The 27,619-nt window shown below is 35.5% G+C and overlaps 1 protein-coding gene across 7 annotated transcripts in view; it reads left to right on the top strand.

Moving 5' to 3' along the window:
• KDM4C (lysine demethylase 4C) overlaps positions 1-27,619 on the top strand; it is a 239,596-nt gene that overhangs the window by 125,926 nt on the left and 86,051 nt on the right. For all 7 annotated transcript variants that reach the window (XM_041486225.1, XM_041486223.1, XM_041486227.1 and 4 more), the window contains 4 exons: positions 661-772; positions 13,114-13,295; positions 14,149-14,365; positions 15,258-15,334. In XM_041486225.1, coding sequence (XP_041342159.1) covers positions 661-772; positions 13,114-13,295; positions 14,149-14,365; positions 15,258-15,334 — 588 coding nt within the window. The remainder of the gene's footprint in view (positions 1-660; positions 773-13,113; positions 13,296-14,148; positions 14,366-15,257; positions 15,335-27,619) is intronic.

A 27,619-nucleotide genomic window follows, 5' to 3' on the forward strand; every position in this document is an offset into this window, starting at 1 on the left:
GAACCTCCAGACACCATTAGTAACTCGTTTTCTTTGGGATTCTTCTAGTGGCACTTCAAGACTTTGAAGTGTTGGCCTTAATTCTTGAAGCTTGAATAACTTTAAACTTAATTTACACAGGGGTGTTTGAGGGAGGAAGTAGTTTCTTCATATACTAAATCAACATGTTAATAATTTATCAGGACTCTTGATTTCTTATCTCAACTCCAGATTTATTTATTTTTTTTTTATTCTTGAGGAATTTTGGAATCTTTCACAAGCTAAGCCAGTGGGTTTCTGCTTCATTTTTCTAGGCACAGTTAGTGGCTGTATTGCGCTACAGGTATGCAGAATTTTTTGCAGAAAATCAGGAGGATGCTGATCCTCCACTCAAACATCACATGAGCAAAACAGGATTTATGCTTTCTAATTTGGGAAGTGCTGTGGAAATTATACCTGAAATGATCTGTGTATGACAAGGATTGCACTTCTTAAATAAAAATACATATTCTTAATTAGAGGCAAGTGTTGTATTGGTACATTAAAGACCCTTCAAGTGTACTGTGGTAGTATTTACAGACTTGATATCTGTGTTTGTTTACAGAAGAATGTTTATGTTTTTCATAATTAATTATACATATACAGAATTACTTGCGAATTAGTTGCGTCTTTTCGTTTCAGTCAGAGGAAGTTGAAACTAAGAAAATATCTAAGAGTTGGCGTTATCCACTACATAAACCCCCAGCTAGATCTCCAATGACTTTGGTTAAACAGCAGGCAGCTAGTGATGAAGGTGAGTGAACTATTTAACGTATTTTTCTGATGATAATTGTATGCTTTTATAGGCATTTAGAGAGTCACTGCCTTGTGCAGACAGGCTACGAAATCTAAGCAATGTTCCCAACATAGGGGCTTCCTTCTCTGAAGTAAATATAAAAACTAAATCTGCTTTACCCAGTAATCGTGTATACAGCCACCCAAAGTTGATGAATAAAGCTACTTTATTTTATCAAGTGTGACTTGTGAAGATTCTAGAAATGTGCATTAAAAGTATAGATCAAAATGGAAAACAAACACATTCCTGTTTCATATCACTCTACCATTTTAGTTCTGTAAACCACAAAAGTTTTGGGTGCTGTTTTCCAGAATCTCCTCAGTTAGCAGAGCTGGAGTTTAGTTCTCACACCCCCTAGATAGTTTGATAATCTGGAGCTGATGCCATGTCTGTCATTATGGGTCTGATTCCAACATCACTGCATGCTTCAGTGTTTACCTGCAATTTTTTACCTGATTTTTTTCCCTCCCAAATACATTTCATTAAGAGTAGCTGTTTCTTACAGCTGCAGATACATTTTCTAGACTTGAGAGACAGCATGCCTGTTAATTGATTCTTCTTCTTGTAACTAAGCAGTATTATACTTTCAGTTGGCAAGTTAAGCATTGTTGAGCTACTGCTGTAGGTTCAATTGACCTCTCATCAATACATCTCCCTCCTTGTTTCAGCCCTGAAGTAATTGATTTGTGTCTTCTGCCTCCCTAGTTTCAGAAAGCTTTCTGTTTCATTTTTTATCTGAGCTGCAGCTTTGCCAGGCATGATACTTCAATTAGCTGTTAAGCATCTTTCTGAAAATTAGAAACAGCTTAGACCCATGATCTGTATCATATATGAGTATGTTTGAATACCTTGAGGGCTAGACAGAGCATATTTCAGAAAATGTTATGGTAATTTACAGGATGATATTAAGTTTCAACTAGTAAAGTAATTAAAGATATAATATGTGGTAGGTTGCAGTAAAAGTGCTCTTTTTAAATTAGAGATTGAAGTCCTTTTGCCTGCTGATGCTTTTTCAACATTATGGTTGAAACACATTCTGGATTTCCTATTTACATGGACGTGTATGATATAATCTGGCTAGATGATGATACAACGATAGTTTTGAATGAAGGATTTTTTTAATACCAAGACATTCTCCATCTCGTCCAGTAGTTTGCCAACTTCCTGGTGTATTAATGTTTTGTGGAAGTGGCAACATCCTGACAAGAAATCATATACCTTAAAGTCTTTCCTCTTTGCTTGATGATTGTCCTTCCAATAGGTAAGGGTGTATTTTGTTAGGAAAGTAAGAGCTGTCTTAGAATCAGTAGCCATTAGGCATGTCTGCTTACTGATTGAAGGAAGTAATTAAGAGTTTTGTTGGATATGGCAAGTTTTGGTATTTCCTTGGTGGAACTGAATTATTATTTTCATGCATCTGTCTGTCATTGTAATCTAATTATTGGCTGACTTTTGTGAGAGCACCAAAAGGGAAACTGTAGCGTTTGGGTGAGCAGGATGTTTACATCCAAGACAGAGATTGAAGAACTGATGAAGGAGACTGGCAAACTGTAGCCCCAGTAAGTTGCCTGACATATGATGGCATGAGGGCAAGATGATTTTCTGGGTTTTTTTTCAAGATTGTTTGTGTCAGATACTAGGGAAGTAATCAGTATCAATGTGCTTCTGATTACATTTGTTTTTATGAAGGTGCTTCATCCATATTCCAGATAGTAGTTAGTAGAAATGTAATTCAGCATTCATACTTAGTTCTTGTTCTCTGTGGTTTTGGGCAAAAATGATGCTGGCTGAGACTATGATAGTATAGTCTCTTGCTACAGTAATTTCTGATTGTGTCACAAGCGGGATTTATGTGTTGTACATTAGTTTGTATTTTAGTTTATCTGGATCCAGTAAAATAATAACTGCAAACGAAATAAAGGAAGAAGATACAGGCTAGAGTTGTTGTGAAAAGTTAAGAAATTGAGGCATTTTATTTAATCTGCAACTTGTATCACTTTCCACAAGTTGGAAGGTGTTCTGATGGTCTGTGGCTATTTCTAATACAGATAATATGTATTCAAATTAATATATTTGAAGTCTTTCAGATACTAGGGTTCTATTAAGAAGTTTTTGTGAATAGAGGTGATCAGGAGATGTTAATAACATGTAGACAGCATTCTTCTGACACTGTCAGCCATTTCAGAATTGTAATTTTGCAAATAGAATATCATATTGAACCGCATGCTTAAATCTTAGCAGAGACTTTCTGAATTCACTTTTAATACAGAGTTTATTGGCAGAAATGAATTTTGTTTACAGGATCACTTGGGCGTTTGAGTGTTGTGCTTTCTTTTTATCACTGTATATTCTTAGATATGTTGTGTATTCCTTTATGAAAAATAATTAGCTTAATTGATTATTTGTTGTCTGTTGGTGTTAATTTTTTCACTCTCCCTGAAGCCTTTCCTTATGTATGTCTGACTTCTTGTGGAATTAATGCTTAAAAGATTGAGCACTGAGAAATACTAGGGATTGGGGAATCAATCCTAGCAATTGTGGCTCAAGTTGCCGGTTTAAGGAATAAGTGCAGCAGTACAGTGTGGGCTGTATGTCACACTCAACATACTAACAATTTTTACATAATGAACCTTGGTCTTATACTCAATGCAGTATGTTAACTTGTGGTAATAATATTCTGTTGTATTTAATACAGTTGTATTTCTGCTCACTTAAGCAATAAAAAAGCAAATTCAGCAGAAGGAGAAGGCATACTAACTTTGCATGCACATTGATTGGTCCCAGAGATTTCTTTCCAGCACTGTTTGGTCATGCAACATTAGAAACTGTTTTTAAATTCAAGTTGACTAAAATTTCCCATTGCCCTAAATGATATAATTATAATGTATAAACTGAATTCAGTATGGGCCTCTTTGTGTGTGTTTTTTAGTATTTTAAGTATAATTCAGAATTTTATAGTAATTTTGCTTTCATTAGTTTGTAAGATAAGGAAACAGAAAGAGAGAACTTCTGTAAATGTGACTTCTGCTATGAGAAGAAGCCTTGGTTTTTACATTCACTGTCAGCATCCTGTGAGATGTTCGTGATTTGATATTAGAAATCAAACCATTTAAGGCTTGTTTACTAACATCATAAGTAGGTTAAGCTTGCTTAAATAGAGGAAAATTACACTTGTAGATGCAGTTACCATTGTTTTGTTTCAGAGCTTAAAATGGGATATTTTGCTTGAAGATTCTCACTTACTTCAGAAAGAAATGTTTTTTTCCTGGTGTTGCATAGGTTGATAAAAATTTGCTAACCAGTTGATAGAGGCATGTTTATATTTACCACATTAGTATTACAATTTCCAGTATTGCTTTTCCTCCCAATATTTTGTTGAATGAAGTTTTACTTCTTTAAAATACCTTGCTTTTGTGTGAGTATGGGTTAACCAAACACGTAATTTATGTATGTTTTTCATATATCCTCATCATTTAGCACAGAAGAGTCCAGCACTATCTACCCCTTCAACAGTCTTAAGTGTGCTAGAAAAATGTATTTTCTGTAATTTTCTCTGGTACCTGTATTACTTCTGTTTTGTTTAAATTCAGTTTTCAAGGTATGATTGACGTAATTACAAAAAAGTTCTGATGCTTGAGAAGCATATGGTGTTCTAAAGACCCTAAGAAACCTTTTATAAAAATCTGGTATAATCTTTAGTAGGTATTTAGGGAAAGGATGTGTTAAAGCATCAAATAAATGCTTTTCCTGAATTTCCAGTACTCTTGTCAACCTTTGGACCAGCAGCTGATCTTCAGAAACGGCAAGAACTGACAGCTTTTATTACCACTGGTGGCTCTAGTCCCTTGACATATTTAATGAGTAGCGGTTATCTGCCTTTTAGTCGACACCTATAGGATCTAAGATTAGCCAGTATTTTGATCAAAAGGGGAATACGAACCAATTCTTTTAACATTTATCCTCATTTACAGGGCAGTGGTACGTGTTGTGATCATTGAAGAGTCACTGTTCTCCAGATGAACCTTGCAGCTCTAATTATGGTGCTTTCTTAGCTTTAAAATATGGTACTTTACCTCATAAAGGAATGGATGGAATTACAGTCTTGTACAGAAAGGCATGTATAATTTCTCCTTATCAGGTGCCAAAATGAAAATTGATTTCCTGCTGCATTAGTGCAGCCTCTCAGTTGCCTTCTCAAGGGTAGCAGTGAAGCTGGTAGGCAAACTGGATGTGATGTTTATCAAGGAGACAGAGATCTCTTTTGCAGAGTGATCTTTTGGAGCTGAGCTTCTCCATAGTTATGGTCCAAAGAAAAGCACAAAAACCCTATGACTTGCATTTATAAAGGATTAATTCATTTAGATATTGGTGGAGAGTATTGCCTAGTAAGTTATTCTAGTAATAACTTTAGTTTTTCAACTTGAAAAAAAACCTAACCCATAGAATTACCATCGCCTTTGTCGAAATCTGAAGCTGCATTGTAAACTGTTAGTATTGGAAGTGACTTAGTTTTAAAGCCAAAGGGATTTTGCTAATTGTCTTGGCTGAGAAGTGTACATGATATATATATTTTAATGTATAAAATAATTACATTTAATAAATTGATTCTTGAAGGAGTTTAAATGTAGTTGTTTTCTAGTGTATGAAGTGTCTATGGGATATTTGTTTCAGTGATCTGCAGTAACTGTAGCTTGAAGATACAAGTTTGTAATTCTGATTTGGGCATTGATTTGTCATGAATTTGGATCTGTGATTGTGTTTTGCATCTTCTATACTTAAGTACTTCTATACTTCTGTACTTTTGCATCTTATATACTGAACTTATGAAGAGGTCTTTGTTCAGTGAAGAACTTCTGGACAATCCTAACTGAACACATTCAAGTGACCTTGTTCCTCAAATTCCACTTGTGTTTTGCCCAGAGGAACTTGTGCTGGAATGATATGTTGTAGGTTAGATTTGTGCTGCCTGAGAGATACAAAATAACCACAAAACAAGTTTCTTGGTACCTTTTTTTCTCTTTAGAGTAGTGTAAAACAGGAGTATGCTCTAACAAACATAATAGTTGAATATTTATTTGATCATATAGTATCTGGCAGTATGGTCAATGATGTTACATTTTAATTTCCAAAATAAGGAAGTACCACCAGGTAATTCTGTTGTATCTGAGGGACTCATCTTATTAATAGGCAAGACATGCCTGATGATGAGGGAGAAAGCTTTCGTTTTTTCCTCTTCAGTGTGTACCGTAGAAGACTGTGGTGTAAGCATGTATATGGATGGCAGTATCAGTTCCTAAAAATTCCAGAGTAATTTTAGTTATTGATCAAGTTTTATTGTCCTAAGTACATTGATCACAAGCAGGTTATATTAGAATGTAAAATACAATTTTTTTTTTCATAAGAACTGTGAAAAATTACACAAGGGAATGGAATTGAGAAAGCAGCTGTTAATAAGTGCTATGAATTAAAGCTTTTCAATAGAGCAGATATCTGCTGATCTTTAGCTTGTACCAGACTAATCTTTAGTTTCGGCTTGTAGTGGTTTTGTACTGACAACTATGTTTTTTGCTGATAGGCTGTACAGTAGATTCCAGCAGATCTTTTGTTTCTGCTTTGATTTTGCTGAGATGCCTCTTTGAACAGATTTATATACCAGTACAAATTACATTGAGCAAAGTGTAGCAATCACAATACACAGTTCAATCGCAAAACCAGTGTGAATTTGATTATGGGACTCTTATAGTATACTGAAGGAGAATCAGAGTATCCCAGTATCAAGTCTTCCAAATTGTCTTTTTAAAATGTTTTTTTTTAATGCTGAATCTTTCAAACTTTTCAAGACATTTTCAGATCTGCTACAACTGATGTCTTATGCTTTTTTATATTTAACTTTCTTTTTTTTAAATTATTATTATTAAAGCACCCCATTACTTTGTTTTGGGAGGTAAACCTGGTTTGATCCAGGAGCTCTTCAGCTTAACTTCTAGAGCTCTGATTCAATATAATTATCTTTATATGCAATTTTTATGAGAACTGAAGTATTAATAGCTAATTTGGCAATTAGGCTCTCTAACCAAAAGTGTATACATACTTCACATTACTTGTACTAAAAAGTCCCATACAAGAAATGAAGGTTCTTGAAGAGTAGAATAAATTAAAAAGTTTTCTGTTCATATTTTGCTATGAGATTTATATCTTTCATTACCGAAAAAAAAGGGACAATTTCTGAAACTAAGTTTTGCTGATACACTGCTGGAACAGTAAAGTTTTCAAGTACAAGACTTTTTCCATACTGCCTCCTTTTTTATTTTTTTATTTTTAAATTGTATTATTATTATTTCCTCCAGGACATTTGAAACTATAGATAATGCCTCCCAGGGCTGAGATTATGCTCAACTACCTGAAAAATAACAGATGCTTCTGTGCTCTTCATAGCGGAGAATGCTGCTCTACAATGCCAGGAAACATCAGTAGAACATAACCTCAAGCAGCAAAATCATTGTTGAGATTGGCAAAAGCAAATTGTACTGTATTAGTGTCTATGGCTTTTCACATCTGCTGGGTTAAATCAGCAAATGCTGGCAACAGCCCTTTCTGCAAATGGCCCAAATGTTTTCTGCCTGATGATTTGAATTTAACTTAGTAAGCAAAAACCATTCAAAGCATTAGCATTGTATGTTGGAGCAAGTTTCCCACAAACTGTTAAACCAGTAACATTAGTGAAAACCATTCATTCATTCATTCACTTACTCACTTGGAAAGCAGCATAGTGACTGTTTAGAAATACTTTGCTATGGAAGGAGTTTCCTTTGTATCAAAACAGATCCTAGGCTATAATTTTGTTTTTGTTTACACAGTTTGTCTTAGTGAATTGTTTCACTTTTCTTAAATATGCGAAGGAGTACAGATGCATATCACATTCATGAGAACTGGTATTTCTGAAATTACATTATACAGATTAATTGATCCTATAGAAATATTGTTTTCAAGTGTAAATATGATAGCAGGATTTATAATCAAGTTTAGCATTGCTATTCACCTTGTTCTGTCAGTAATACTATGGCTGAATTATATGTGTTGTGGTTTAAGCCCAGCTGGCATCTAAGCACCACACAGTTGCTCACTCTCCCACCAATCAGATCGGGGAGGCAATTGGATTATTCTTGTACCACTCACTGTCAGTGGTACAAGATGCAGGAAAGCCCTTGATGCTGTGCAAGCACTATTCAGCAATAACAAAAACATCTATATACTATCAATACAATTTTCAGTACTAAACCAAAACACAACTCCATACTAGCTACTGTGAAGAAAATTAGCTCTACCCCAGCCAAAATCAGCACAATATGAAACAGTAATATTTATATCAGCTGCTTTGCATTTATTTAAAGTAGTAATTGTATCATCAAGTGTTTCTGCTTTTCTGTTGCAAAAAAAGAGCCCTTGGTCTAACCCCTTAGGAAACAGAATATTTAACCTGATTATGGATTGTATCTGGCAAAGTAATACCACAAAAAACATATTTGCAGTGAAGTAAAAATGCCCAAGTGGTTTAGGGACATTCATGATCTCTGAGCACTGTTAATGGTGACAGTAAGATGCTTTTACATACTTAGGAGTAGACAGCATTACATCATCCAGTTAATACATTTTTTGACTGGTATTAATCCATTTTAGACTTCAGCATGAATGTGTAATATATTTACAGCCAAAAAAAACCCAGAAATTACAAGAAATGGACTTCATTCATACAACAGTGTTTAAACACCATGTATACTAACAGACTTGCAAAATAAATACCTTTCATTGGTATTTGTCAGTGTGTCTATGTGTTATGCATGAATGTGTAATCTCTTGAACAGAGCTGTCAATTGAGGTGCAGATTTCTCTGTCATGGCTAGCAGGTTCAAATCCTGTATTTTTCTTTTATTCTCTCTGACAGTGGGATGTATTTTGTACTGTAGTTGAGTTGAAAGTTTCTGTATGAAAGAGTACTAAGGATGCTTTATTCACTTTTGTCTTGGTTACCTCTCAATTTGAAATGTATGTTTCATGCTGAAAAGCTGAAAAAAATGTTACACCAGAGTTCACACCGAGGAGTTCTGTTGTGCACCTGTGCAGAGTCCTGTTCATGCACTCACTGTCAGCGAATTTTGAGGAAGTGTCAGTGACTTGATCTGAGTCACAGCAGACACAGAAGTCACGGTAGATTTCCCAGCTCCATTTCATGTGCTGTGTAAAGAAAATGCTCTGTATAGACATACATTATGTTTCACACCACTGCATTGGCTGACCTTTATCTTTCAAATTGCCAGTCTTGGGCTCTTGGTAGGTGCCCTTAGAGCAAGGCCAAGTTACCACAACAAAGGTTTGATTGCATAAGGGTGCATATCCTAAAGTGTTGTTGGTTGGCAGCATTGCATAAGGGACTATTCTTCAAAACTTGCTCTGCTAGAACTGAGAGCATTCTCATGCTCTTTCAGAAAAATGGCAATATATACGATTATGAGTGAAACATCATGTTCATAGTGCTTCTTGAAATGTTATGTACTGGTCTTAAAAAGTAGATGCTTGTTTTTTAGCAGGGTGTGGGGGGCAGTGCATCTTTTGCTGTAGGAACAGATGCTTCCACCACAGTTTTTTCAGGTTTTGAGTACTTGCAATTGGCACTGATTCACAGCTGAAGTAAAAAGTATGCTTGCTTATGACAGGAGGGTTTCTGAGATCTTTCAGTTAGTATGAACACTACAAATTCTTCTCTGTTCTTATTTGAGAATCCTCAGTTAAGGTGGATTTTGAAAGGAGCCAGCTGGAAGCTGCAGTTGTTTTGTGTCCTTCTAATAGACACATCTAATCAGAGCAACACTGAGCTCACATGAGACCACTGAGTGTCTACCCTGAAACTGCATGCAACAATGTGAGTTAGGAAAACAAATTTTAGGCTGAGCCACTTGACTGCTCTTCAGGTGAGTAGTAAGTAATGAAAAGAGTGAGAAATAGTACTCTCTCTATATATAATGTTCATTACTAAATAGTAAGTAATGAAATGTAAGAAAATAAAAGGAGTCAGAACACTGGATAAACAGAAAAAAAAAGAAATCTAAAAATCCCTTAATTTTTCCATAGTGTTTTTGGACATCGCTAGGACATTGGTAGGACATCGATATTATCAAATGAACAAGTGAAGAAAGGCCATAAACTGTGCCAAGACAGCAGTGTTTATTACATGAAGTAATTGTATTCTCTATGCCTTCTCTTAAACAGTTGGAAAGCAGGTTTTTCTTTCAATTTCCTTGCCTGTTTTGGTTAACCTGATTTTCAGTTTTTGTTTAGGGTGCATAACTTCTCTGCCTACCTGGAAATCAGGAAGGTGCCTCCACTTGTACAACCAGAGAAGCTTATGTGGAAATGCTTCCTCTTACTGATGCTGGTGCACACACAGAAAAATAAAGCACACAAAATGAATCTGCCTAAGTTCTACTGTTATAGAATAGTTACACGAAAGATTGCATTCCTCACCATCCTGGTGAGGAAGTTGTTTAAGGCGGCATTGTCATGTTTTGTGCATGCTTTGTAGTGGGGTCATGTGCTCTGTAACTTGTTTTTTAATACCAATTTCTTTAGAAATTTGATTATTTCAGTGTGGGTGGGTGAATGGTGATTATAAGGAGATGAAATAATATTTCTGAAGTCCTTGAAAGATGATAATTTAGGCTCAAGGTTGCCCAGGAAATTCCTGAGGAGAACTGAAATTTATGAGCCTTACAGTAGTGATAACTGAGTATCAGACAAAGCTTGTAATCCTTAGGAATGTCTATTCTATGTCTTTTATTCTATTCTAATGTCTTCTCTTAATTTTGTATCCTGTTAGTGAACCCTTCAGTACTGGATTAGGCAGCTTTCCTCTGAAAAGAGGATGGATATTTTTCCTTTCTTGTTATGGTGGAGAAGAGTGAGGGGTTGCATGGTGTAATATACCAGAGGATCATATCAGAGAGCTTGTGTAGTTCATGCAGAGACAGAATACTGCGGTAAGGATCATGAAGGAGACAGTCACACCTCAAAGGATGTAAAAGGACATAGAATTCAGAATTATAGATGTTAGAGATCAGAAGTAAACAAATGAGGAGCTTTTGCTAGAAGTCAACAGCTAACTGGAAGTGCTCTAAACATAATGTAAAGGAGAAAAAATGTATTAAAATAGTGTTAAATTTTTATGAGTTTGTGAAAGATAGAGTCTGGTACATATACATATGACATCTTGTCCTTGGTTTCTTTTGGAATGAGGTTCAAAAATAAGTATAAACTCCTGAAAGCAACAAAAGGCTGTTAAAGCCAGCTTTATTATTGTGTCTTACGTTCTTTTCAAGTTCTTGGTTGGGAAAGCTTTTGTAAATATCACACAAGAGAGAACTGAAATTATGGAGTTTATATGAAATTAAGGTGTAAATACTGTTTTCATTTAAACCAGAACCCATATAGTAATGAACCCAGCAGCCTGCTGTAGGCAGTGGAAAGGCAGAACACTGTATGAAAGAACTACCGTTATCAACTCAGAATTGGTTTCAGGACTACAGATATGACGATAGATTTTCAAATAAAGAAGAGCATTATAGGCTGAGGTTCCGGGCAAAGGCTTCAACTGTCATGGGGGAATTATTCAGCAGTAGTAAGGAGTGGTGCAATCAAAGGATGTCGGTTTCAAAGGGGATAATGGGTGTGGAAGATAATACAAACCTTCACAACAAATTCCATGTGCCACTTTTTCTTCATAAGGGAGAATCAAGCTCTCAGTTTTCTGTGAGGTCACAACTATAATGAAAATATTTAAAATAATAATACAAGCTCCTGAAGGAAAATAGTGTAAAAGAAAAAATAAAAAAAAGTACCTGTAAGGCTGAAGCTGCTTGTAAGATGGCTCTTTAAAGGAAAATTTAAATTGATAGGAAGAGAACTAGAGAAATAGCTTTCAGAGCTATGTGTTTTACAGTTCTTTAAAATTGCAAGCAGAAGAAACAATATGATTGGACAGATTTTTTTAAGCAGAAACTTTGTTTTGCTTTTAACTTACAAAGTAAGTAGTTAAAAAAGTTATAAAAGTAATGCTGGCATTTTATATGCTTGTCTTCTTGTGTTCAGCTGTTTTTTCACTGGTGTTCTTTTGAAGCTAAGATAGCCAAATTTTTCACTAGAAACTTCTGCTGCTAAATATTGACAGCTTTTTTTCTGTTGTTTCCTTTGTGACCTTCTGCCCAGATTATTGGCAAATGTTTATTGAATTGCTATTAGTTCTTTTGAGAAACTATAAAAATGGATTAAAAACCACATGCAGGATATATTTTTTTATTAATATTACATTTGGCTTGCTTGTACACAAAGATTTTAGTCAGTATTTATTCAACGCTGCTAAAAATATTGTCAGTTTTTTAGTGGTTTTGTAACAATGTGTGACATTTTTCATAGGAGATCCATAAAGCTTCTGCTTTTTCATAAAGTGGATAAAGCGGTCATGGGCTGAAGGAATGTAATGAATCAGCTTAACGTACTTAAATGTTTCTCTGTGTTGGAATTTTCTTCTTCTGAAGTGAACAGTTTTTATTAAATACATCATTAGAAAAGGATGGTATGCTCTAGACTGTTTTTGTTGTCTGAATATTTAATTGAAATCTTTTCACATTTTCCTTTCCTCATTCACATAATTATTCTGATTGATTCCTACATGCCTTCTCATTAATTGTGAAAGATTTAATAGGCACTGTCCCTATGATTCAGCATGCTTCTACTACATGCATCTTCTTCTTAGATGTGATTGTTCCCCATTACTCCTTGGCTATAATATTTGCCCTTTTTTCCCCTTTGGAAAATGAGTGTCACTCTCCATGATGAGTTTGTGAGGTGCCATCCTGTATGAGTAGAGTGATTTGTCTGGTGCTGCTGCTGGGATACAATATGTTCCATCCATAAAGAATTTAGGGCTGTGTGCATGGAGGGAGAGGGGATAGAGTTTGGAGGCATTAAAGAGACAGTGGGAGAGTTAGACATACTGTTACTGATATGAATACAAATTGTAAATGGTAGGGCTATTTATGCTTTATGTGGAGCAGTCAGCCCATGAGAGAGATGTCAGAGCACCTAATTGTGGGTTTTTCCTTACACAATATTCTTTTAGACTTCTGCATCCATATTTGCTCACAGACTTCTTGTAAGATTGTTTGATCTTTGTTAGCACACGTGACAGATTCATTGTTGTTTATCTTCATTCCATGACTATAATATAGCCATTGTTTGCTTTCTTTTAGAACTGCCTGAGACTACCTTAATTGAAGAGAAAGTTCAAGAGTCAGAGGCATGGGCCAAACCTCTGGTCTACCTGTGGCAGACAAGACCACCCAATTTCAATGCTGAAAAAGAATACAATGCAGCTTGTGCAAAAAAGGAGCCTCACTGTGCCATTTGCACTCTTCTTATGCCGTACTATAGGGTAAGCAAGATTCTCACAGCTTCGTCTCTGGATGAATTGTGAAATAGCTGCCTGGCTACTTAATTTCCAGAAATTATAAAAAAGATAAACTTAAGTATTTCATTTGTAAGAGAGGTAAACAAACTCGTGCATTAAAATTAGAACTGATACTTTGTTCACCTACATCTGTCCTTGGCTGCAGACACTGTATGCCTCCTACTACCATTTATGTTGGGTTTCTCAGTGTGTGTATGTATTTTCCCTTGAAATTACACTTTTTGGTGTGGTGAGCCCAGGTAGGTTTGTATCTTCTAGCTATTTCCTTATATGTCCATCTCCGAATACTTTTTAATCAGAGCCTCTTTTATGCTGCCTTTGTTCAGTTTTGAGGAAATAAGTTTTTTCACAGTACTTAGGCCTTCTCATGAAAAATATTCCCTCGGAAACAGTCTAATGCAGAGCACTCTTTGACACTATCTTATGGAACTAATGTGTCAAATGGCAAGTAAAAATGGTGTTGTAGTACTATATTGCTAATTTGGAAGGTGCTAAACTGGAATTTCCTCAGCGTGGGTACCAGGAAAAAAGCCTTTATTGCACTGGACTGAGTTAAATGGCCCAAGACGTACAGTACCACTGAACACCACTGCAATAACACTGGTTTGCAGGCTGAGTGCTATTCCAGATGTCACAGTTATTTGGAACAATCAAGGTGGGATGACTATGATAAATACTTAGAAGTAGTTAATTTTCTCATGAAACTGTTAACACTTGGTGTGAAAGTTGGGAGGGGTGGAATAGTTGCATCATTGCCATAAAGAAGAGTAAGACTCTCCTTTCTTTTATTTAAAGATAGATTTCGTTTATTTTCCAGTCAGACAATCAGGATGAAGAAAACCCTACTTTCAGTGAAGGAAACTCAGCAGAAACACTGATAGCAGAAAATGTGAAGACTAAACCTCTTATTCCAGAGATGTGTTTCATTTATAGTGAAGAAAACACTGAAAACTATCCATCAAATGCCTTTGTTGAAGAAGATGGAACAAGTCTTCTGATTTCATGTGCAAAGTGTTGCATACGGGTTCATGCAAGTAAGTAATCTAATTGTTCTGTTGCCAGAAATGTAATTTTAAATTTTGCTTTATTGATAAATAATAGTTAGCTAGGCTTCTAGCATGTCTTTAAAAGTACTTGAGGAGCATTTCCATTTGTGGTGCTTCAATCACTGGCTAATTTTTTTTCAAAACTGCATCATATTTTCTGTAACGTACGGTTGCTGTGAAAATATTGAAGAATTAACTGTCTTGTCAATGATCACAAACTTCTGATTATTTTTTCTGTTCTAGTGATTTAATTATTCTTTTGCTTCTCTATTTTAAATCACTGTGCAATGCTATTGTGTTCTTATTAAGTAGTTAGGGTGAAATTCTCCTGGAGGACTTTTGAATATTGCTATAAAATTTGGGGATCCAGTATTTTCCTTTACTTAGCATTCTTTTTCATTGCAAGAGTAACTGATGAATGCATGGATTTTTCTGCAGTATCTCCTAAAGAGATGAACGGTAATAGTTAAGTCTAAGAAGTCCATGAGATATTTGGAAAGATGGTACATTTGTCCAGAATAAATGCCAGTACATTAAGTCAAATTTTACTTAAGGAAGAGTTGGTGATAAGATATTGCAATGACAAAAATAAGAAATTCATTGTGATTTTGGTTTTTTGGGTGCTTGTAGTTTTTGTTGTTCAGTTTCATTTGCTGGGGGTTTGTTTTGGTTTTCTTATGGGGGTTTTTGTGGGTTCTTTTTATTTAGGTTTTGGGAAGATAGACTTTATAGACTATGACATCAGCAGTAAGCCTAGGTTGTAAAAGTCTCCTTTGTCACAGGGGAGACATGTTTTATTAAGGTTTATGTATAATTTAATTGTATTACATCATTGATAAAAAGGCAGAATATAATAATCAATCTAGCTCTCTTATTCTAGGTTGCTATGGTGTTCCTTCTCATGAAATCCATAATGAATGGTTGTGTTCTCGATGCAGAAAAGAAGCCTGGGCAGCTGTAAGTTGTTTAGCTATCTAACAAAGTGGAGATTTAGGGAAGAAAAAAAGGTAGTATGATCATTATTTCATGTGATATGTAGCCTGCGTATTTTTTCTGATCATGCTTGCTGGGGAAAAACTGTTTGTAAAATATGAGAATATTTCAGTGCAAAATGTAATGGCATTTTGATAGACAAACTTGGAGTAGTTTCATAGACTCATGAAAAGGATTGGCTAACAGGATGTAGTTTTATTAAAAACATTGCTCAAGCAAACAACTGGAAATTAAAATGCATGTAAAAGAGAGAAAAAGTGAGATTTCTCCTAAATAGGTAGAACCCAATTTTCGTCTTTCGTTGGTTACCAGAATATCCTATTACACCTTCCTTTTCAGACAGTCATGAATTTGAGGATCTTCTGAAATACTTTTGTGACTATTGTTCTAGATTCAGGTGAATATCAAGGGGAAAAGTGTAAGTCTTTTGCTATGGGCTCAGAATTTAATTATCAGTTAAACAAATGGGGTTAGAAAGCCCTTCTACTCTATCAAAAATTGAAAAAAATAAATTTCTTTCAGGGAAACTACAGCTATGATGTGGAAGTAGGGAAGTTCTAAGGAGCACATCCTTATTTGTGAAATACCATTTGTGACTAAATCACATATTTTTTGTTAATGACGCTGAAAAATTTAAGATGTTGCCTTGGGACCTGATATTAACTGCAATATAAAAATAACACATTTGAGTGGAAACTAGGAGTGTCTTTCGACTCTAGTACATTTTTTAAAAGCCACTGAAAAAATCGTAAAACAAAATCCAGTCTTAAAATTTGTTAATTATGTGTTGTAGAAAGGGTTCTAAAATTGTTCTGAGGTTTTAAGGTTACAAATAATCTTGAAGTGGTCATTTAGATGGCAGCAGTAAGCGAATGATAAGAACAACGGTGAAGTGTCTGATGAGTCATTTATATTAACACCTGTGCAAAACATTAATTGGAGAAGAATTACTCACATTTTACTGAATAAGTCTGGGGTTATTCTCGCACGATGCATATAACTTTCTGATAATAAGGAATACCTGAATTTAAGGGAAATTACTTTTCTTAGCCAAATTATTTCAGGAGATGAGATGAAGTAGTGAAAGATATATCAAAACCATATGGGAGTTGGCTGAATGCAAATTTTATGTGATGAGGTTTTAGAACTGATGACATGTTCACTTCGTGACCAGAGCGGTCATAACTGCAGCTGGCAACAGGAACTACTGCTTAGGTAGAGTCTGCCATATTATGTGTGCATAGCTGACAACTCCTAAGTACCCTCCCTAGCTCTGCTGAACTTCATATGATCTATTTTTCGATGAAGTTTAACACTTTGGTAGCATCACATTACGTAAACTACTCTAGTTCCTGTGCAATCATCTTGAACTTCTACAGTAGACCAGTTTAGATTTCCACAAGCACACTCTAGAAACGATAGAGAAGGCCCAGTGTATTTCTGCACTTTATAAGTTAGCTAACAAGAAGATAATAGGACTAACAAGAAGATAATAGGAAGAGAGCACCATTTTCACCATGCAAAGATAGACAATATGTGTTACTGGACATTTGGACAATTTTTTTAACATAAGCTTTACCTGTCACATATTTAACTGAATTGCTGTAATTTTTTGTGTGTATTGATTATTGTACAGTTGAATTGGTAAAGCTACAAAATCATCTTTCTGTAGCTCTGTTTTGGTAGCCAGAATGAAATGAATTCTTAGCCTAAGACAGTCCTTCATTCAGAAATGCGTGTGGAATAAAGTTCCATTCTTAATGCCTTAAGTCATCATTAGGTTGGAAAGTTCTAATGAAATATTGAAGATTGAGTAGACCTTTAGACTATTATTATGTTTACTTACAAACTTGTCCTCTTGTCTGCTGTCGTTTAGTCTTTGTTACTACATGTCATTCACCTGCAAATGTGAGCTGTTCTTTTTCACCTACAAAATGTAGGAGTAATAGATAGTAGTCATCTGCTACCCAAGATAAATAGCAGAAATCCAGCTGTTTCAGGGAAGTGAATAATGCTTTGTTAAATACATACATCTGAATAACAATTCACTTTTTTAATAATATGGTCTTTCAGAAGTTTTGACGTGCCGATCTTGCAGTAATAGCAATCTCAGAGCTATTAGTGATTACAGGAGTTTGCAGAGCTTAGGTGAGGTGACATGAGCCTGGAAAATATGTTGTTTTTTAAAAAGATGCGGAATGGATGACGTGAGGAAGTAGGTGGCAGTCAACCTATCTCAGATAACAAGAAAAATATTGAACAAGTGCTGAATCTATCAATTTCTAAAAACCTAGACAATGGCAGAATATAAAGAGGTATCTATTGAAGAACAGGCCACTGCTTTTTTTGCTGTGACAGATCATGGGAGTAAGGAATAAGCAAAATATTTCATGAATCCTAACTTTCAGATGCTTTTGATAATATTTTAAATTCTAATATTGGCAGTGGCAGAAGAGAGATGATGAAAATAATATTTGCCAAACATAGCAATATGGATTTGCTCTCAACTTAATATCTCAGACCACCAACCATCATTCTCATAGGACTCTTAAAACCATGAAGAGAATAAATTTCTGGGCATCATTTGCTGATTATTTTCCATGTCATTATGGAGCATATGTGGAAATCTAAACTGGTCTGCGTTAAGAGTTTAAGATGATTGCACAGGAACTAGAGTAGTTTACGTAATGTGATGCTACCAAAGTGTTAAACTTTATTGAAAAATAAATCATATGAAGTTCAGCAGAGCTAGGGAGGGTACTTAGGAGTTGTCAGCTATGCACACTTAATATGGCAGCCTCTACCTAAGCAGTAGTTCCTGTTGCCAGCTGCAGTTATGACCACTCTGGTCACGAAGTGAACATGTCATCAGTTCTATAGAATATGAAACATCACATGAGGATACTTAAGCTTTGTACTAGAAGCAAAGCCTGAAAAAAATCCATGGAACAATCTTTCTGCTCTTTTCAGCTTTAGTAAGAGTCCAGCTGAAGAACTGTAGCAGTAGAGATCAAATATTCAAAAAACCATGATGGAAGATACAAGAGTTGCAGCTGAAATTACAAGAAACCAGAATTCTTTTAATCATTCCTGATAGCTGTCAATCATTCCATAAGGGAGGATTGAAAATATTTAATCTTCTTAGTATAGTGGGGGGAAGGCAGAAAGAAAAACAAGTCACATTCTGTAATGTAAAATTCTGTGTGTATAATTAAGAGTAACATAAGTAATTGTCATTCTGTGTCTAATCAGATTGACTCTAGGAATAACTTGTACCCATTACCCTTCATATTTTCCATGTGACTCCTTGTAAGAAAGGGAATCTCTGTCTTTTTTAGGGACAAGATGACATATAGTGACATTAAGCTGCATCAGCAGAAGTTAATATTAGTACCACGACTTTTTATTAATTATTATTTCTAAAACTAGTGAATGATAGGGCTAGGGTTTATAGAGATTTTATAGAAGCTATTCCATTATGATTTTTAAAAACATATTATGGAAACATTTTTCAGGAATAGTTGAAGAAGACTTGATTGTGTCTTGAGGCAGAATGATAAAATAGACATTGAATTTTGTTTTTTCTGTAGTTCTTGTTTGCTTGTTTGGATAGTATTATTCATTGCAAGCAGTGTGGCTGTAGTTGTCTTTGGGGAGAACTTCACTAGTTTGGTATCCAACTTAAATATGCTAGTATATTTTTGCTTGTGTGGAACCTCAGTCCTGACATCAGCATGGTAATAATTGCTGGTATGTATTTCATCCTATTTGTCATTTTAGAGTAATGTTTCTGTCCCTTCAGAGTTTGGATGATAACCTTAGCCTATCCTAACAACTTTCACTTCAAAATAGTACGATACTTTTATCTAATCCTGGAATTATACTTAAGATAATATGGTTCTCTTTTAACCAATCTTTTGTACTTTAAAAATAACAAGTTACTTAAATATACTGCTATCCCAAAGTGCTAACTTCCCTTTTAAAAATCAGCAATTCAAGTTAGTCTTACCAACCTACAGCCTAAAGTTTTATGCTTCCTTTGAATTAAATGCATATGTTTCTTTTCTCAATCAATTTTTAAATTTTCATACTTTTTTTATATAATCATAGAATACCAGGTTGAAAGGGGACCTCAAGAATCATCTGTTCCAATGTCTCTTGGCAAAATCACAGTCTATAGAAGATGTCCTAACACCCTGTTCAGATGAATTTCAAGTGTCCACCGTAGGGAAGCTCACTGGTTCTCTTGGGAGATTATTGCAATAATTTTTGCTGTGAAATTTTTTCCTCTTGTGTCTAATCAGATTGTCTCCAGGAATAACTTGTACCCATTACCCCTCATATTTTCCAAGTGACTCCTTGTAAGAAGGGGAATCTCCATCTTCTTTGTAGCCAGCCTTTAAATATTGGAACCTAATCAAGTCTCCCCTAAGCCTTTATTCATGGCTGAACAAATGACTTCCCAGTCCTTTGGTTATCTATATGGCCCTTCTGTGGACCTCTTCAGCCTACCTATACCTTTTTTGACCAAAACTAAACACAAACTGTGTTTTCTGTACCTGTTGTTTTATATATATTATTTTAATTGTATTTTAACTTGCTGTGTAGTAACATGAGTCTCTCTGGAGAGGGAGATGAAATGAAAGAAAATTCCTTATTTGCACAACCTTTTTTTTTTTACTGTAGTTAATATAGTGTGAGTGTATTCTACATTCCAACTGACACAGTTGAGACATCAAGTTTCTACATGAATTAAATAAAAAATCACATTAATTTAATTTTTTTTCTGGATAATCGTTCCTAAAAAACTGCAGCTGTTGCAGAAGATCTAAAACAGAATTGGCTCTCTGTGGGAATTACACATACACGTGCCTTCCAAAATTTACTGTTTTTATCTCAGAAGAGTGCACAGTATGGGAAGATTTAGTTATTAGGAAATACCGACTCCCTGAAAATCCAGCTTCCTGGATGTTTGAAATTGTTTTCCCTACACTTCATATTGATTCCTAGGAGAAGGAGATTAAGCTGAAGATGACCCAGTTGAGAAGTTCCCTTCTGACTAAGGCATTAAATCCTGAAGAGAAGGTTGATTGGAAAACAAGGAGAAAGAAAGTTTTGTGTAATGAAAAATATAATGGAAGTTATGAAACATTGGTACAACCTTGTTTCAGAGTTCATTTCGTAGGAGGAAAAATTCCTTCTCATTCCTCTGCTTACAAAAATTGTTTAAATTCTGCTAAATTATACTTCCTTAAAATCACAGCAGTTACGTTAACTTCATAGAAAATTTGGTCTCTGTTAGGCTTCTGTATATCAGTATGACTTTGCAAAGCAATGAAGCATGAGAGCACTGTAGGAATGAGAGTTGTCTTAATAGCTAAATCAAACTTTATTATGTGTGGATCCCAACTATGAACATTATTAGCATACAGAAAAAGAAAAATACCTATATGGATTTAGATTGACAGAGCCAGACTTTTCCTTGATGCTATTCCAGTTTATATTATCAGAGGAAACCGATTTTGAGATTCAGAAGCATGCTGTTTTCTTGCAGTTTCAGCATCTTTAAGTGGCTGAAGTAGTATGTTTTACAATACTTTGTCAAATTTTCACCCTCTAGGATATACCGGCATTCATGATACATAATACTTCTCTATATTCTACTAGGCACTAGGTCCTGATAACAGTTATTGACAAAAGAGAAGAGTGATACAAAATGGTCCATGCTAATGGACAAAAATGGCCATAAATCAATCCCCCAAAAAAATACAAAAAAATAAAATGATATTTAATAAGTCGTCTACATGGATCCTGAAAGTGTAACTGAATTCATAAAGTGCCTTGATTGAGAACAAACGCCTCATTAATCTTAAATGCTTCAGCTAGAAAAAGTTAGTGAAGTCAGGAAGAGTAATGACTGGCATTACAGAGAATGCAACATACTGTACAATGAACAAAGATGTGGTCACCCAATAGCTATAATACAGAAACATGGAGTACCTTTGTTATTTAGACAACAAAGGTTTTGGGACAGGAAAGAAATAGAAAGAAGAGCAGGTCAGGAAACAGGTAAATACACTTCAGTGGCTTGCTTCATGGTCAGGTAGATTGTGATCATAAGGCTACTAAGGAAGCAGCATGACTTTTCATGAGTGATTCTTGTGTTGTTCTCCACAGCACTGCAGAAACTGTTAAGTACCCAATCTGGTTAGCTGGCACTGATTTTGAGAACAGATCCTATGTTGAAGTAGCTTAGCAGAATTTCTTTTTCTATAGATGAGCTTTTTCATGCTTTGTATATTACTTATCAGTAATCAGTCTTTGGGTTTATTTGCATTTATGGTTAGAGTAGCCCTTTATGTAATTTGAAGGATTTTTAGTTTCTTTTTCCCAAAGGCATCAGAAAAGTGGTGTGTAAGAGCTTTTCCACATTCCTGCTCACAAACTGCCCTATTCCACTGTACTGAAAAGAATTATTTTGAATGTTCTTTTTTGTAGTGGTGCCCTTCTTGCTGATACGGTGTCACAATTTCCATTATAAACTGCTGTTTTCAGAGCCTGTTATCTGCCAAAATTAACTCAATACATGTGAGTTGGTGATACAGTGTCTTAATTTTCAGATTTTTCTACCAAGCTTTAAATGCATTTGTATATTGTTAATAAACTATTAGACAGAAAAATCTGGCTATAATAGAAAAATTAAAACCCTAAATATTTCTGTGGGGTTTTTTTGTTTTCAGAAAAATAAGACCTGATGATTATTTTAAAAAATATTTATTTTTATTTTTTTAAAATCTGGATTTTCTCAAACCATCTCTGCAAATAAGTTGACTTATTGGGAGAATTTTAAATGCTGATGATAACCATGTATGGACTCAGATCTGGGGAGTATTATATTTCCTTCTGATTTTGATATTATACTAGTAACAGGATATTTATTGCTTGCAAAACTCAGCCTTTGAAACAACATATTTTAACAGGTTTGTAAATATGAGGTTTCTCTGATGCTGTCACAGAAGCCAAACTGAAGACCATTAAACTCAGCAAATATGTTTTTAATGTAAGTGCCATAAGGCTCAAACCCAAAGTTCTTTTTGACCTTTCATTGCCTTCATTGGAGTTTGCCAAATCAGCCTTCGCCACTGATACCCATGTCAAAAGGCTTGACAGCTTTGGTTGCCTCCAGCTATGTGGGTATTCTCATATTACAGGGAAGAGATTCCCTGCAGGGTGAATTATGATTTCAGTCAGATGTAGTTTAAATCTGGTCCTGCTTGGAGATGGAATTGGTCCAGAGAACCTCCCTCAAATTCATCCAATCTTAATTTATCCTCAAAGACCATATCTGATCTCTAGAGGTAATGCTGCAAAGTCACTGAGAGGAAAAACATGCTATAAAAAACCCAGTAGCAGGATATCTTGACCTGGCTAGCTTGTATTATGCTGCTTTCTTAAAGGTACAGTTTTTCTTCTACAGGTGCTCAGGTTAAAATCTAATATTTGCTACCTACAATAATGGGAATAAGCCTACATATTTTTTGTCATATATAAATATATATTAGATACACCATCATTCCTGTTTTGTTTACTAAGCATTTAGTCTTAGTGTTCGTAGAATCATGGAAGTGTTTTAAGGGACCTTATGGATAATTTAGTCCAAAACCCTACCATGGACATGGTCTTTCACTAGACCAGGTTGCTCAGGGCCACATCCAATCTTGAGTATTTCCAGGAATGTCTGGAATTTCCAGGAATATCTACGACTTCTCTGAGCAACCAACGTGTTCCAGTTTCCCACCACCCTCATTATGAAGAATTTCTTTCTTACATAGCCTAGACCTACCCTCTTTCAGTTTGAAGCCTTGTGTTATCATCCTTCTTGTAGCCCCCTTCAGGTAATTGAAGGTGCTATATGGTCTCCCTGAAGCTTTCTCTTCTCCAGGCTGAGCAACCCCAACTCTCTCAGCCTGTCTCCACAGGAGAGGTCCTCCAGCCTCCTGATCTTTTTATTGGTGTTCTGTGGACCCACTTCAGGAGGTCTTTTGTTGTGGTCCCAGAGCTGGATGCAGAACTCCAGGTGGAGTGTCTTTGAGGGCCAGGATCACCTCCATTGACCTAATGACCACACTATTTGTGATGCAAGCCAAGATGTGGCTGGCTTTCTAGGTTGTGCGCCTGCTCACAATGAGCTTCCTGTCAACCAGCAGCCCCAGCTCTTTCTCACTAGGGCTGGCCTTGATCGATTCTCCAGCCAGCCTGTATTTGTTCTTGGAATTGCCCCAGGTGTTTTCCTCTGTGTAGAAGGGATTTTTGCAGTCTCTCTATATTTTGCAGGAAGATTGATCAGTTTTGTATTTTCAATGGCTTATTTATTAATGTTTTGGGAAAGGTAATCTCATTCCTTTTGACTCCTCTTCAAAGGAGAAAGTGTCATCTTTCTTGTTCAATTGTATGGGAACAGTTGCTCTTTCTACTATAAGGATTTTCTAGATCTGAGTGACTAAAAACCACTATGACAGAAAATACTGAAACTTCAGGAATCTAATGGTCTCCATTTTATACTTTATGGATGTGTTTTACTTCATGTATGCACATTATAGGGAGAAAGGACACATAGTACCCCTCCTGTCAAGTTGTGAGAGTTTTTTTACTCCAGTTACCCAAACGAGTATTTTGATTCTCATTTCAGTCTCAGCATCAGTTCTCATTCCTTCTCTGGCTGTGGAATTGTCTCCATATTCCCATTTTCCATCTCAACCCCCCTTTCCTGTCATTTTGAAGTCTTCTTGTCCTAGCCAGCTCTCTCCTGCTCTTTGTGGTGTTGGACATCACTATTAATAATGCTATAGACAGTGTATTGAAACACTACACTGTTACACTACTACACTTCCCTTTATACTGTTGCTTTACATTGGTATGATATGAGAGCTGCAACTGCAAGGAAATTTTTGGCTATCCCTAAGTCAAGGGCAGGGCAGACTGAATGTTTGCAGGATTAGATTACTAAAATGTGGAAATGAAGTAGCTGATAATTTGTAAACTTTAAATTCCCAAAGGTGCATGTCTTGAACAGACTTGGATGCACCTGAAAGAGTAAAATGTTCATCCATAAAAAGAAGTGTGGCCATCTTCTATTTTCAAGACCATACTTTTAAGCTTGCAGCCCAAGATCTTTCTACATGTTAAATAGATATTAGCCTGTGGTTGGTATGTCATGGAGTTACTCAGCCTCCATAATCAGTGTGAACTTTAATCACTTAAAATAAAAATGAAGGTTGTGACTTCTACTGGTAGAATCTAGCAGCTCTGTTAAGAATGGTGCTTCTTGTCAGGAAACTGAATCTGAATCTTCTACTAGATGAACATAAATTTTTCTGCAGTTTATTATTTTTTGCAAATATTTTGTCACTAAAAAAAAGAAGTTTGTCTCTGAAGGTAATAGCTCGAAGTGGATACAGTAGTAGACTTTGAATTGAAATTCAGTAATTTCAAAAGCTATTTTCCAAGCGAAAATTTTTCCCTTGTTGTAGAAAGATTAGCATATTCATTAGCGGACCATTGCTGAAAACAACATTTTCAGGAGAAACACCAACCCATTTCTCTTTCCACAAGGATAAATATAGACACAATTATGATAAGCTGGGAAAAGGAGATAGCTAAAATGCAGCAATGCCATATCCAAATGCACATCTGTGTTAATACTACTGGGAGTGTGACCTTGGGCATTACAATGCAGTGGAGAGAAGAGGTTGAAGACTAAGGATATCTATTTTCAGTTCAAAGGTTTCTATCTATAAAGCTAACCAGAATGGCTTGAAGAAAACAAAATAGGTTTAACAGCCAAAGCCCTACAATTTTTATCTATTTGACTTAGCTGTAGCAGAGTTGAACATTAGATGACTATTTTGATTAGTTGTTTTTAGAGGAGACTAGTAAATTGGCATTATTGTGACACATCTTTGGAGCTGTTGACTCTTGAAACTATTTTGACCTCTTATTAGAAATATTTCAGGGGGGAAAAAACCAAACCCCAAACCTTTCCTAACCACTTTTCCTAGGTTTTTAGATGCTAGGTTGAAGTCAATTGACTTGAGCTGATGAAAAAAGGGTGGAAATACATTTAGTGAATAGGTAGTGTCATACTTGGTGCTTAAGACGTTATCAAGGGGTAGTGACTTTAAATTGTTGGAGGGTTTAGATTAGATGTAAGGAAGAAGTTCTTGAGGCTTACCAGAAAAGTGGTGGATGCCCCATCCCTGTAAGTGTGCAAAGCTGGGTTGGGTGGGGCTCTGAGCGAGCAACCTGGCCTAGGAAGGTGTCCAGGCCCATTGCAGTGGAGTTGGACTAGATGATCTTTAATGTTCTTTCCAATGCAATGCTTCAAATCACTAGTCAAAATATATTGAAATTACTTGAAAATATTACTTCAGGTAAAATCACTGCTAGACAAAGCTGTGACAATAAAGTTTTTGGGATCATTGATTGGGAAAATTAAATATATATGATATGCAATATATGTTTCAATGTGTGCTTAATGCCAAGCATTTGGATTTTCCTTAATATCTAGGTAGTGTTTCTGCATATGAAGGTTTAAAACTGCAGGTTATGTAGAGCAGTAAGATGTGCCTTAAAATTAAACTGAAGTTTATTCTAGTCTGTTATTATCTCTTTCACAGCAAGAAATTAATACCCGATGAAGAATATGTGTCTTGAGCAGGCATTTCTAATGCTTTCTCAGTCTCCTATGATGTGGAAATAAAAAATTGTCTTAGCCAAAGGCAGTATCTTTCTATTTCCTTAGTAAAAAGTAACCTTTGTTGGATTTCTTTTTCATGAACTTAGGCAGATTCTTTCTCAACTGCTGCAAAATTTTAGCACCCACATCTGGCAAACAGACACATACTGTGTGAAGAATCTTTCTGGGTTTTTTTTTGTTTCTTTCTTTGTTTTGAATCTGCTACTAGTTTCCTTCAACAGCACCTACCTTCTTATTGAAGTACCTAGTCAAGCCCTTTACCAAGTCTCATTTTTTTCAGTTGCATCTGTCAAACATTACAGTCTTTTTACTGACTTGACCAGCCACAGCCTGCTGGTTATCCCTTTTGCAGAAGCTGTTGCAGGAGATGTTAGCTGAAGACAAGCTGCTTTTGTCTTATTTTTTATGGGGCCTGTGAAGTAAGGGCAGTCAAAAATGAACAAGATCTTAATAAATTACTGAGATAAAACTCAGTAACTTATCTTGGAAAACAAGAGATAATTAGAGAAAATGATAAGATACTGAAGCTAGAATACAGACAAAGAATTATGGAGCAGTGATGTCAGCTGCTGCTGTAGAAAATATCCTGGAGATTATTGTCCATGTGCTGCACAAGTCATGGCTGTGTAAGCACATATCCCCAGATACGGGATAAAAATGAAACATATTTTGCCTGACATCACTGAAGATCTCTTCTCATTGCATTTCAGAAGGGAAAACGTTGCCACAGATGAAGTCAGTTAGGTGGAAAAATTGTAGTTGTTTAACTGACTAAGGGTCTATAGATGGAAAAAGTCAAAAAAGGAAAGGGACAAATGGGGCTTTTCATGTTTATCAAGCATAAAGTAAAAAGGAAAAGGTTTAAGCAGGAAATCTGCTTGCTAGTTTAAATTAAAAGCTCCCTAATGGCATAGATGCCAAAGAGCTGGAAGAGATTATTAGATTGCTTGTGGAAACTACATTTTAAGAGGAAATTTTTGAAAATGTGTCAAGCACAATTCATTAAGAGTAATATATGTTTTATTTTACCCTGTCTTTCACATAAGCTTGAATTTCTTTTTCATTTAACTGGATAAATGTAATTATCTGGAGATGCTATTGTAATTTGCAGGGTCTTAGCAAAGAAGAAATAGCAGTTTAACAAGAAAAGGGATTGTGTGGTGCATGATCATAGTTTTCAATAAAAATAACTGTTACATGACTTAATATATATTCCTCTGCTATGTCTTGGCAGAATTCTACTGCCTTGCTGTGACAGACAGCTTCCTGTCCCCTATGGAGACAGCTATTGCTAATGAAGTAGGTACGGGAATATGGAAGTGTGAAAACTGCTTTTTGTAAGGGTTGCTGTGAATATGACTGAGTTTTGTCAGACACTAAAAAAATACTCAAAGATAAGCAAATTTTAAAATATGAGTGTAAACAGGCTTGGGTTTTGTGTAATATTTATCCATGCAACAAAAATTAATATGCAACTTTGCCTGAGTAGTGAC

Source organism: Pyrgilauda ruficollis, unplaced genomic scaffold, assembly GCF_017590135.1.
Source record: "Pyrgilauda ruficollis isolate IOZ18807 unplaced genomic scaffold, ASM1759013v1 scaffold74, whole genome shotgun sequence".
NCBI classification, from domain to species: Eukaryota; Metazoa; Chordata; class Aves; order Passeriformes; family Passeridae; genus Pyrgilauda; species Pyrgilauda ruficollis.